General features: G+C 52.3%; 3 protein-coding genes across 3 annotated transcripts; all 3 read right to left on the bottom strand.

The window, feature by feature from the left end:
* Positions 1 to 1,839: 1,839 nt before the first annotated feature.
* On the bottom strand, positions 1,840 to 3,023 carry CTAM01_01812 (RNA polymerase II elongator complex subunit; the record flags this gene model as incomplete). Its single annotated transcript, XM_060517853.1, has 2 exons — positions 1,840 to 2,964; positions 3,018 to 3,023. 2 exons carry the CDS (start codon positions 3,021 to 3,023, stop codon positions 1,840 to 1,842), a joined length of 1,131 nt encoding a protein of 376 aa, XP_060387387.1.
* Positions 3,024 to 3,341: 318 nt separating this feature from the next.
* CTAM01_01811 (uncharacterized protein) lies at positions 3,342 to 5,174 on the bottom strand (the record flags this gene model as incomplete). The annotated part of the gene is made up of 2 exons (XM_060517852.1): positions 3,342 to 4,909; positions 4,961 to 5,174. 2 exons carry the CDS (start codon positions 5,172 to 5,174, stop codon positions 3,342 to 3,344), a joined length of 1,782 nt encoding a protein of 593 aa, XP_060387386.1.
* Positions 5,175 to 5,983: 809 nt separating this feature from the next.
* CTAM01_01810 (uncharacterized protein) lies at positions 5,984 to 8,303 on the bottom strand (the record flags this gene model as incomplete). The annotated part of the gene is made up of 3 exons (XM_060517851.1): positions 5,984 to 6,812; positions 6,864 to 7,567; positions 7,662 to 8,303. 3 exons carry the CDS (start codon positions 8,301 to 8,303, stop codon positions 5,984 to 5,986), a joined length of 2,175 nt encoding a protein of 724 aa, XP_060387385.1.
* Between the last annotated feature and the right edge of the window lie 4,609 nt (positions 8,304 to 12,912).

Below are 12,912 nucleotides of genomic sequence, written 5' to 3'. Positions count from 1 at the left end.
GCAAGGCCGGCCGAATTAAAGTGAGGCAAGCGGCCGAGTCTCGACTTTCACACCCAAACCCCGCCGGCTGACACGACACGCGACACACTCTCTGCATTGGCCAGTAAACGACCATCTACCTCGCCTCAAGCTCGTCGATCTATTTGTGTATCCGTAGACATTTTGACCAGAGAGTCTGATTGATTGAGATCTAACTCGGAATGGAAACCATACGACGCATTATTCCCACCAGGAACAGCGCTGTAGACAACACAGCTGAGTTCAAGATCTCAAGTGACCGATGCGCTTTGATCATAATGAGGACTGATTAATACTGAGATTCAGACAAGTCAAGAGCATCTCAAAGTTGGGGCTGGAAGCGGTCGAAAGCTTCAAATCAGACAATCAGGCTCCGACGAGGGCTATCAAGCCAGTGCCAAATCGCCTCGCCAAACACACCAGCTGGCATGAGTGAAGTCGTCTCAGTCTGGACTGCGTACCTTGTAAAGTGCAACAAAACCACATATCCCAGTCACACAGTCTTCTATAGAGCCGGCGTCGGCTAGTCAAGACACGACGCCGTTCACGTCGCTTCCAATGCGGTTGAGCATTCACCAGTGTCTCCTAGACTTTGCCGCTTCTTTTGCATTCCCCGTCCCGAACCTTTTAGGTTAACATCCGAGGCGCTACTCGCCGCGACCACAGTTCCCTCCTCTCTTGGCCTACGGCAAGCCTTTACCCTGTATCGAGACTCCTATCCTAATATTCGTAACTCGCATTCAGGGCGTGGTGAAACTCATCACCTGAGATCTATGATTTATCGCCAAGTCGGGTGTGTCCGTCGTAGTCCGTCGCACCTCTGAGGTTGTCTACCTGATGTGTCTGCTCTCTTCGTGGGCCAAGTAAGGGAGTCTAGGTCCCGAAGCGGTATGCCAGGTGAGTCCATGGATGATGTGGATGCTTTCTACAATCTTCACGATGAACCCGGCGGCTACTTTGTAAAGCTGCTGAATCTGCCCCCGATCGGGAGACCTGGAACGGAGACTTTGTTTTTCTCGTCTTTCGGTATCCGGAATCCGGCTAGCTTCTGCTGTCGACCACCTTCTCCCAAGGAGATGCCAAGCCGTCTTGGAAAGGAGAAAATGGTCTGACTGGGACTCAGTAACGCGGATCTTGGCGATCTGCCTTACTGCTGTGTAGAGTTGGAAGGTCCCTCGGCGAGTTGCATTTCTCCAAAATAGGCAACACCACCAACACCATGGCTAAGATAGAATCACACAGAATCTGTACGCCAGCATGATCTAGACTTTGCTCAAGTGTCTAAACAGTCTTGGCAGCGTGGCGGCTCTCATTTAGGCCTCGCTGGGTCATCTTGAGACCTCCGCAGCATTCCTGATGGTGTGCAATCGACCCCTCGGATTCCGTGAGCTGTACCAATCAAGGACAGACAGTGACGCAAGAGTCTGTCTCTTTCATTCTCTGCCAACACCGAGTATTTGAGGACCCAAGAATGTCAATTCTTCAGAGACCACAGTGAGGCATGATGGGTACATTCCGCCGGAGGAGATTTCACAAACCAGCTGCCTCTGCGGTAGGCCAGATGGACCAAAGTAAAAAGTGCTTGGCAGTGTGTGTTGAGGGTAAACACTTCTCGATAACGAGAGCGATGCGCTACCGTAACTCTATGTCGCCTCACCCACGTCACAAGCAAACCCTCACAGAATATTCCCAATTCGTCGAGAACACCATCTCAGGGGTATCAATTATACAACCTCTATCGCAAACGCCTTTTTGTCTCTCTCCACACCTAGCACTTCACCCCCCCCTTTCCCCTTTCCTCTCCTCAGGAGCAGAGTGAACTCAACCCTCCTGCTCAAACGTATCGTTCAGATACCCAACAAAGCTCTCCCTCATCCTCTCCGCGCTAAAGTTGCCCACGCCCTCGAGCCCGATCCCGCCACGGTTCAAACCCACAAACGCCCTCCTCAGCCTCTGAAGCTGCGGCAGACCGACCTTGCGACCAGGGAGCTGCACAACAAGCTCCTTCTTCTCCCCTCCCGCCCCATCATCCCCCCTGGAGACCTTGACCTCCCCGCCCTCCTCCCCTTCAGCCTGCGCCTCCAAAATCCTCTTCACAACATCCTGCGTCTCGCGGTCCAGCACGTACAGGTAATCCCCGCTCGTGTCACGGCTGCGCTGGACCGTCGCCTGGTTGGGCTTGATGACCTTCCGCCCCGTACCCGCGACGGCGTCCCAGATGTCGTCGCACACTTTTGCCGTCTGCGCCGCGTCGTCGTCCCAGATGAGGGTGAAGAGCGGACTGTCCCAGCGCGTCATCGGGTTTGGCTCCTCGTAGCGGAAGACGAGGTTGTCCCAGTTGTCCGTGTCGTAGGGCTGCTGCTCTTCGTCGGTGTCGTCTTGCTTCGTCTCGCCTTCTGTGTTTGCCTCCTTTGCGTCCTCCGGGATCTGACTGCTATCCATTTGTGCTTCCTCTGTCGCGGTCGTCGTCGTCGTCGTCGTCGTCGTCGTCGATGCAGCCGCCCCTCGCCTCCTCAACCTCTCCTCATTTATCCCCCTAGCCCTCTCAACTCCACACCCAATCTGAAGCACGACGCTCGGCGTCCTCATAGCTTTAGCCTCGCAGTGCAACTGGTACCGCCACCCCTTGATGTAATTCATCCCGTCCAAAATAACAATATCCCGGTCCGACAGCACGCGCTTCACGGCGCCGTAGACAGCCGCCCTGGCGTCCTTTTCCGAGGCGTTGGCGGAGCGCGTGTGCGCGCGCACCTTGTTCGGGTCGAGGTCGTACACATCGCGCGATATCGAGAGCGTCGAGTCGGAGATGTAATGGAGTCGGTACGGTGGTGATTGTTTGCTGCTGCCGTCAGCGGCGGCGGCGGCGATGCGTGCTGCCAGGTGGGCTTGCAGCTGTTTTGCGCGGGTCGTCTTACCCGAGGTCGGGAGACCCGATACTACGATCAACTGTCACAGAGTTAACTTCTTTCTCCCAAGAGCCCAGGAATGGCAAGACTCACCGGCATACTGGCGGTTCGTGAGTTGGGAGGGGTTGTCGTTGAACGTGAGTGACAGACTTTGGCGGGGTTTCTGGGGATTTTTTGCATCTGCGATCAGCTACCCCACCTACCAAATCGGGACTCAAGTCATTGGCGCAGCTTGCCTATAATGTAGCCATCTTCACATGATTTCATGAGTAATTACAGAGAATCATACGCGTAACAAGTAATGTATGAATCTCGATACTTTCGAGTATGGGTATCATGAGGTCTCTGACTCTGAAAAACGCCTAAATCCCCTTCTACGTGCAATCCGCCGCTGTCCCTCGCAAATGAAAACTCTCCTCAGTCATCCATATTCTCGTCCTCGTCAACGTCGCCTTCAGGTTCCTGAGCGCCCACGATGTCAATATAGAAAAGCATGCGCTCTCCCGCCAGATCCATCATCTCCTTGGCGTAGATGTCACGCGGACTGGGGCCTTTTTTTCCGCGGCCCCGACGGCTCGGGGTCGTCGCGCTCCTCCGGTTCGTACCCCTGGCCTTGGCCTTCCGTGCCTCGATTCCCTTGAGCGCGGCTTTTCGGAGCCTGTCTCTGGCTTCCTTGGTCTCTTCCGCCGGTATCGTGTAGAGCAGGCTCTCAAGGATCAGCGCTACCCTGGCGTTGTCTTCTGGGTCAATGGTATTAGCATGGTGACCCAGGTAGCACAACTCGAGGACGTCTGCGTTTATGATGATCCCGCTGTCCTCCCCCTTGATGACCTTCTTCGGGTCTTCATATCCGGAGGGCAGCAGTTGATCGAGCTGAACGGCCAGAAAGTCGATCTTGAAGGCAGCTCCGTATCGCTGGATGTACGAACTCATGTCGGTGATGAATTGGTGAAAGAACGAAAGGGGTTGCTGCTTGAGTAACCTGCACAAGTCCAGCGTGTATTCATTGTGGTCCATGAACTCCTCGGGCATATTGTAGGCAACCTCGGAAAGGAGCTCCATCAGTCTCAGACGAAGGGGAATCGAATCTGCCAGTGGGGCAGCGACAAAATCTCCAGCTTTCCTGGCTGGTGTGCGTGGTGTACGAGGCGTGCCCGGTGTACCCGCCTCGGAGGGTTCGTCGTCCGTCAACTCTTCGTTGAAATAGTCGCCAAATTGGTCGTTCTCGATATCAAGCGTAGCCATTCGTTTGCGTTTCTTGTCCTCGCTCGGTAGCCCCTTTATCTCCTTGTTGAACACCTCAGGAAATTTCGCCAAGGATGAGGTGCAGCCGTCAGCGAAGACGGCTTGAAGGATCATCCTCAGAGCACCTCGCCCGGAGTCAGTCTTCTGCTTGATGTACATGACAAGGATTGACTCTCGCATGCGTGTCCAGTTCTGAGGTTGCTGTGATGAGGCCAAAGACTCCTCATCAAGGCGTTTCCGTTCGTAGATGTCAGCCTCGAGAACGTCAATCATGAATTTCAGCCAGGTCTTCCAGAAGCGCCAACGGTGAGGATGTAGTCTGCTGCAGTTGAAGGCCCAGCCGAGAACAGCCCAGAAGTCCTGCGCGCGCTGCCATATGCTATCTTCGTTGGCCAACTTGTTGTTGCCAATCTGATCACCGTCGAGATCCTCGTCCTCCTCGTCGTGGTATCGGTTCCGGCGGCCGTACTGGACCCCATGGAACTGGAACGCACTCCTGAAGCCGGCGTTGATGGGTCCAACAATGGCGAGGAGGTTACGCAGGTATTCCAGCGTCTGAGAGCAGACCTCGAGACGGTCGGCGCCGGGGGCTCGAGTCGTATGGCTCGGGTGGATGGTCAGGGTGTTGAGGAGGGCAAGGTGGGTTAACGGAGGGACAGGGACGCGCTTCGGGTTGGTGTTGATCTTTCGCGAGAACCCGGCAGTGAGGAGGCTATTGTACAGGCCGAGTGCGCCATTGTCTAGAATAGTCAGCGCATGTCGCGAGGAGGGTGGGCAGCTTGCTAACGTACAGAGGTGCTCTTCCAGGTAGATCTGGCAATGTTCCTTCAGCTCACGGGGGAGCAGGGTCGCGGATGAGTACATGCGTTGGGGTGATGCAGGATCTGTGGGAGTCGGTTTTTCGGAGTTGGCATCCGGCGATTGAAAGGCCGTCCTGAATGATTCTGGCGATGATACGGCAGATAAATCCGTCAAGGACGAAGAGAGCTCCATCACGAGCTGCATGGGGTTTGACGCGTCTGGAGACGCGGTTGGAAATGTCCCACTATCGTCAATTAAAGTCGGGTTGGGCAGGGGCCTACAGGGTCCCTGGTCAGTCCAGAACCTTAAATTACATAAGGCCCTTCCGGCAGAGGGACCCCCAACTCATCTGGCAGCAGCTGTTCACAGCTTCACATCCATCGCTGGTGCACCTGCTGAGTGCTAAACAGCATAGCTAAGAAGCATCCTAAATTTTGAGAAGCGTCCACATAATTGCGGCTTCATGACGCAATGAGATAAACCATAACCTGGAACTGAACCTTAAATCTGATTTTGCTGAGTGTATAGCTTGAAGGACGGGCAGGTCGAGCTGGTAGAGCTGAACTTCAGTGACTCACATAGGCGAGGCTTCATATGAGCCACCGACCACTTCCGAGAGGTGAGGTACTCAACACAGTTGAAGGCACAGTTGAAGGACCTGGCCTTTCCGTTCTTTCAAGAACTGGAGCAGTAGTAATTTAGGCTTGCGCGGAAAATAGCATTGAAATTGTTCACCGCTCATTGAGACCTACCTGATTATCGATAACTTCAATTACAGGCTGGGTGTTTCGGGAAGTCTACAGCAGCGTGCACAATTCAAACACGATAAGGTCGTTGGTGTTTTCTCTTGGTCCCCTGTAAACTATTTATTGTATGTCATCAATGCTATACTCTGTGCAGTGAGTGGCTCATCGTGGTGTCAGCCCCAGTAGTCAGTATGATACATGAGAGTGAGAATGCCACCCCTCCTAGTATGACCTGCTTGTCAAAGGAGCTATATGTGTGAGCAAACATCACACAAGCTCCTCAAATACCTTCCCAATACTGTCATTCTCTCCGTAGCAGATTGCGTAAGCCGTCCTAGCATATTGCCTCGCCGGTGCGCATAGCTCAGGGGCCACAATCTTGTACACATGGAACATGACGAGGAAGGCCGTTACGATATGCTCGCCAGGTGGACCCCATTTGATGATCCTTAGATTGCGCTTGCCTGATGCTTTTACAGCCCGGCTAGCCTCGAGAATGAAGCCACGAGCCTCGAGACTCTTGATGGACAACTCGAGAGCCTCTAAGTGTTTTCCCCTGTCCAGTCGCTTCTGGGCGAGCGCAAGGTACGAGTCCCATAGTTCCAGACGGTAAGATCCTTTTCCGGCGGCGTGAGTCTCCTCGAGCTGGCCAATTAGCTGTTGTGCCTTGGACTCTTGAGCTAGAGTCCTGCAAGCTTTCATGGTGCTCTTCAACTCTCGGAAAAGCCCTTGGCGTTTTTGGAAAGTCTGCTTCGAGATCGACTTCTTCTCTTCGCACAGCTCACATCGGCAAGTGAACCCCCAATTTTTTAGATGCTTCTGAGTTTCATCATAGCTCGCACATTCATCAGGCGGCCGGTAGCTGATCAGCAACTCCGTGTCGGCGTCCATGTCTCTCGAAGCTCGCACCACCATCACGTCTCCAATGAACGAGCGGCGACAGTTGCCGACACATGAGTGATTGATGTGGGACGCTTGAGTCCAAATGCCGCAGGTGGTATAGCTTCCTTGTTGAACTCCCGTATCAGTCAAGTGGAGGACGGATGCTCGCGGTGCACCGAAGCAATTAAGACCTATGATCTTCGCGACAAGGAACCTGTGATAGAGTTAGTGCTGAGACCTTCGCGTATTCCCATGAGATACTAACGTATCTACCACGGTTCCAATCTGCTCTGCAGTCTCGTCTAGTCGATACTTTCCGCGATACAAGTCAAAGAAGCGGGAGGCAGTCTGGGGATTGTGATGGAGCTTCTGTACAAGGCCGGAAAGAAGATCTGCCTGCCCACCCATCGTCATCCTCTTTGTGTCCCAGCTCATAAGTATCTTGATGTTCTGGCGACTGACAGTATCGTCGTCGCCAGCATAGCTGTATGCAAAGGCTTTCTCGCAGAGAAGAAGTTCACCAGCCTTCACGGGCTTGGTTGTGAAGAGCCCTCGTCCACGTCCAGGGGATTGGCGCACCTCGACAGGACCAGTGTAGGTCGCACAGTCGATTGTAGGGGGGGTGGCCTTGGCCTGGTCGTGCATGTGCTTCCACTGGTAGATCCCCTGATCTTGCTCACGAATACGGCACATAGTCCGCTCCAGTTCCTTCCCTGCGTCACGGTTTTCGGGGTTCAGGATAACAACTTGACGTAGCTTCTCGGCGCAGAGCGAGAACTGTTCCAGCGCGTAGTGGGCCTTGGCTTCTCTGAACAGTCCTTTCTCGGTTGGGTCATTGTCCTGTCGGCTCTCAATGGCATCGCTCAGTGCCTTCTCCGGGCGATGAAGCTTGAGGTTTGCCAAGGAACGGTTAAGGAGCGCTGCACGCTTATGTTCAGGCGTGGCAGCAGAGTCGAATGCCTTGAATATCTAAACCGCATTCAGTAAAACCCTCCTCGATATCAATAGTCATCATATCTGCTGCTCACAAGATTTCTGCTTTTCCCCAATCTTGCTGTGCTACAGCATTGTTTCCTTGCTGCCGGATCTTCTCGGAATTGGCACTAGGAGTCCACGTCTTCCACTGCGACGGGATGCGTTCGTCGCCCTCGGGTAGTAGGATGATGTCGTCAACGTGGTCCACTCGTAAACTGTATTTGCCATCGGTAGTCGCCTTGAAGAACGGGTCCTTGATGAGGCAGATGCTGCCTTCCGGGAATATGTCGTCAGGTTGCATAACCCTATGATCCGGCTGGTTGTAAAGTTGGAGTAAGACGGCGGTGCCGGCCTTGTCCTCAGCAATGGCCATGATTGCGTTGATCTGATCCGTGGGCGTCATTGTCCGTACGATGACGAGCTTGCCTCGGTGGTGCTCTTCCAACCTCATCTTGGAGATTGGCAGAGGCTTTAGCTCGTTGACAGGCTGGATACAGGGCAGATATGCCGGTGGAACCTGAGTAGTTGCAATATTCGACCCTCCACTAGAAGTTGCCGGGCGTGATATGCGCATTGATCTTGCCAGCATGAACTGCATCACCAACACATCGGGGGGAGGATGATCATGAGGAACGTATCCTTTTCTGCGGCCACCTCGTTCCGCGGCAGCTTGGAGCCGTTCCATTAAGGAGGCAAAGTCGCCGACATTAGAAACGTCCCTGACGTCCATGGCGATTGAAAGGTGATGTAACGCGTCGGTGTTGATTGATCCTGGTTATCGTAGCTAAATTCGCAGATTCGTTCTTCGAGGTGAGTGCGTTGGGTGAGGCATGAAGAAGAAGAAGAGGTAAGAAGAAGAAAAAGAAGAAGAATTAATAAGGCAGGGTAGGAGCAGATTTAAATTTTGTTTGAATGTAGATGAGTACATGATTGGGTACTCATACATCTGTTGGTCGTATGCGGGAGGCCGACTGCCTGACGGGAAGATGTTAGGCACAGCCCTGTTGTTCAGATTTAGGCTCACTTGAGGTACTTAGGTAGCATATCAAAAAAGCTCAACTCTGAAGTCTCACTTGATAGTAAGGGGTCTCGGCCAGTATGCAACACGGTTCATCCTGCCTCAAGGGAGCTACGTACCTTATTTGTCCTCCACGGCACATGAATATCCCATGGCGGAGGCTATCTTCAAGAGGAGAATTACACTTGGAGATCAATCTTGAGTCTCAGGCTATCGATCGAGGTAAAGATCGATTAAATTCACGAACTCAGTGAGCCTCAGCCTTTCAAAAGTTCTGGAAGAGAGAATAGAGACATGGCCATTACTTCTTCGTCGCCACAAAGCCATTATGCTTCAAAAGTCCTTTCAACGCAGATGTCTTTCTATAAATAGACAAATCTCTTTAGTGTAGCTACTTCTTTATCCCTGTGTCACCATACATACATGAATCCGAGTCCAATCCTGGCACGTAGGCCAATGACTATGTAAATCTATAATTCTCAAGACATTCATAAATTTAGGGCTTTTGTCTCTCATCTTAGCAAAGGCGAGGCCAGTGGCAACTGAAATGGTGGACATCAATCCAATATGAGACTAGACTTGATAGAATGAAGTATGAAAGCTATCAAAAAGGCAGGCCGGTGAGTCCTTGTTGCCATATCTTTTCCCATCAGGTGGTGGTGTTACTTCGCCACGGGATGCCTACCCCTCAGCAGCCCATGCACCAGAGTCTTCCAGCGTTTTCCATCACCCTTCGTCACCTCAGCACCACGTACACAAGCTTTTGAAAAGAATCTGCTTTCTGTAGCGCCATCTGAGGATAACTCTGAGTACCATGTGACCCGCCTCACAGTGCTTGGGGTTGATCACATTCAACCCGGCAAAGCCGAGCCTCATATCTAAGGATCGCCATGGTCCTCTGAGATTCTCAAACCAAGACACATGATCAACGAAAAGAAATGCAATGCCGCGTAGAGAAGTTTGTATAAATTAGACATGACTGCATCGCTATGAAGAATTGTGTAAAGTGATGTTAAGAAACGTTGACTGCAGTAGCAACAACACTACAGAAGCGAACAGCACTTAAGGTATGCACCCCTGTCTACGAGCTATCCCACGCTTCAATTGATCTTACAGGTGCCTCAGTCCATCAGAAGATGCAGTCAGGGTCTACACTCAACCGACCTCCGAGCCTCGTTATTAGGGACCCGCCAGACGACAACAGGTGGCCCAACATCCCACCGCTCCCACTCCCACCTCCGCTTAGCCCCCTCCGCAAAGGGCGTACATCCACCCGGACGACATGTCACGATTGCCTAAAGCGGATGAAGGACGCATGGCATTGGTTGAGAGGGTCATTCACTCGCCGGAGAAGGGGTAGCCACAAGAGAAGCCCCATAGCCGCATGAAGGGCGTGTGTGTGTAAGGGTGTAAGTGTGTGTGTATATAGGTCAATTTCAGCCTATAGATGCCCAACAGAGATGCCGTAGCCTTCCCTTCTCGTATCGTAACTGTGAGCGTGGTGTGTACCCCTCCCCTCATATCGGAATCATCGTCGTCCTCCAATGATATCGTCGTAGAAATGTCCCAAAACGCCCCTCTGTATGCAAGATCCCGCGGCGGTATTTAGGGCTGCGTAGATAAGGTGCGCATGCTGTGCCCTGCAGCCCTATGCCCGACATCGTGCCATTCTGAAATAAAGAACTATCCAACCCGTGTCCCCCAATCTAGTAAAAGTACAGTTTGTGTGTTCGAGCCAATGGAGCGCCGTGAGGCAGACGACATGCTCCGGTTGTGTGGTGCCGCCTCTTTCATGTTGTGTGTATTCCCGTAAACGCCGTCGATAGAGATGTGTTTGCTTAATTGTAGCTGAAATCGACTTGGCTTATTTTCCCGGGACTTTCGTAGAGTTAGTACAGGAAGCGTTACGTTTAGATTCGAAGAACTCACGAGGGTCAACGGGGAAACTTGTCTCATCTGAGCTTTTCTTCTGGAGCATCATGGGGGTAGCGTGGGCAGTAGTGTTCATGGTGGCGATTGGTCGTAAGAGGATTGAGGATTGGGTATGAGTCGAAGTAGGATGAGGCAGTGGTAGTCTTGTGATGAAGTAGTGTATGACTGTTGGTGTGAAGTGTAGTGTGATGGGTCTGTTGGAAACAAAAGAGATTCAAGGCATCAAGAAATCACAGAGCATTTATATCCAACGGACCTCCAACGAACCTCCAACGGACCAACAATCGAGCTTCATATTGAATCGACCTTGGATTGAGTCACCCTCAGGCAGAAGAGTGTGCCTGGGGAGGCAGACAAGACAATCTGAGAGGTTCAACGACTTAGTGCCCCCTAGTCAACGTTGACTTGAGGTTCGACATGGCAGTGCACGGTAACTTGTTACGACAATGTGAATGGGAATACCATATCTTTGCACGCGATTGCGCATATTCGGTATGGCGATCCTGGTTCGGTAGCAATGTAATTCCTAAAAACCCAGGGATTCGCGAAGTCTGATTCGTCTACGGTATAGGTTGTCAACATCTAAGCCTGGGTGCCTTAACGATGTGTATCAGGTAATGGACCCCTACAGATTGTAGAGCTAGCCGCAGTGCAAGGCAGATCAAAGACAAGAACCCAGTGAGTCAGATCGGTGCAACTGCAGACCCCTCCTTCCCGGAATGGATGAATTGATGAGAACATGACCGCGGCCTCAGAAACGCATCGACGTTTGCAGAATGGAGGGGTTGGGAGACGACTTGGTTGCCTGGGTTAAGACGTGTTTGGTGACGGAGATGACATGGGGGTCCTAGACGGTCTGAGGCAGCAACCCCCATTTTTCCAGGCACGAGGGGAGTCCGCGCCCTGGAAATGCAGTGCTTTTCGGCGACAAGGAGACAGGAGAAAGGGAAAACTAATCCAACGCCAACGGAGTGCCAGGTCTCGTCACGAGCAACGGATATGTGTGCGCCGTTGCGTATGACTGACAAGGCACCAAGTTGCTCATTGTTAGCGGGTGTGGCTTTGCGCTTCGGTGTAAAACGGCAAGGGCGCGTTTGCGCCCTTGCGCGCGAGGGGCAGGGAAAAAAGGTTGGAAAACGGAACAACAATGACAAAATAGAGGCACGTCGGGGCAATGCAATGCTGTCACTGCCCGTGTGACTGATCTCGGACAAACTGGGCAACTCTCGACAGGCATTACTTGCTCCGGTGGTGAGTCGAAGGCCTCAAGGCTGACTGGAACATGGTGCCGGTGAGGCTTGCGGGACGGGTACGGAGAGGCGGCGGAACAGTCATTTTTACAAAAACTCGGAGTATGTCGGGAATCACTCCCCCATTACATTTCTCGGTGACGGGCTCCGTTTTGATTGACGGAACCGGAAACCCAAGAAACATGGGATAGGAGGCACAGCCCAGTTTCCCTCTAGCACTCAAACTGACCGAACCACAAGTGGAAGAAGTTACGTCGAGATCGGTTGATTATTTTGGTGCAAAGTGTGTAAAGAGGAAAAAGGGTTCGAGAGAGGGGGGAATTGTGGTCCGCCAGACAAATAAAGAGGTGTCGTTGCCTACAGGCTGCCCTGCTTAGCTAATGACATGTGCTGCCTAAGCTTGAGCCAATCAGGGCTAGCACGTCGTCAAACCTCGTGACCTAGGAGAAAGACGGCGTCCCCACAATTTGTCGACCTGGTTTTTCTCGCAAAGTATATTTTCACGCGTTTCCCTTCCCTCTCCTCTCTTACGTCCCTCACCAGTATCAACAACAGTTCGCGGGTCACCCATCCCAGCTTGGGCTACGGATCTTATGCATGGTCCTTTTCAGATCCCAGGATGGCGTTAGACTGCCGTGTGATATCGCACGGCAGACTGCGTCTCGGTATTGAACCAAACCGTCGTCCATGGCTTTGAGCAAGCGCTGAAGCCAACCGACACGGACAAGCCCGCGAGCTCGTTTTGATGTGTGCTCACAGCACATAAGGTCTTTGGACCAACCCCACGATATGCCTACACCTCGCGATCTTACTGCGCAAGAGTGTCAACTACTTTTTTATTCGTTCGAGTGGGAGAACAAAACCAACGGTCTAGACAACCGGTCCGCTCCACCCTGATACCGTCGAGATAGTGCGGCTTCAGGACTAAAATCGGACGAACATACCACAAGGCATCTCGCACGAGTTGCACGTGGTGCGTTCTAAATTTACCTTGATTGGTGTCATTATAGTAGAGAGTCATTATTCCCAATCCCATGTCACCGAGTTGTACCTGCCATCAGATATATATGAAGGGTATTCCGACATCCTCTGCGCAAGAATTGCAATTCCACTCCATCCCTCGAGTCATTAAACTTCTG

Source organism: Colletotrichum tamarilloi, assembly GCF_030869305.1.
Source record: "Colletotrichum tamarilloi strain Tom-12 chromosome Unknown Scaffold_4.1, whole genome shotgun sequence".
Classification (NCBI taxonomy): Eukaryota; Fungi; Ascomycota; class Sordariomycetes; order Glomerellales; family Glomerellaceae; genus Colletotrichum; species Colletotrichum tamarilloi.
The sequence above is the reverse complement of the archived record's forward strand: the minus strand, read 5'-3'. Positions and strand labels throughout refer to the sequence as shown.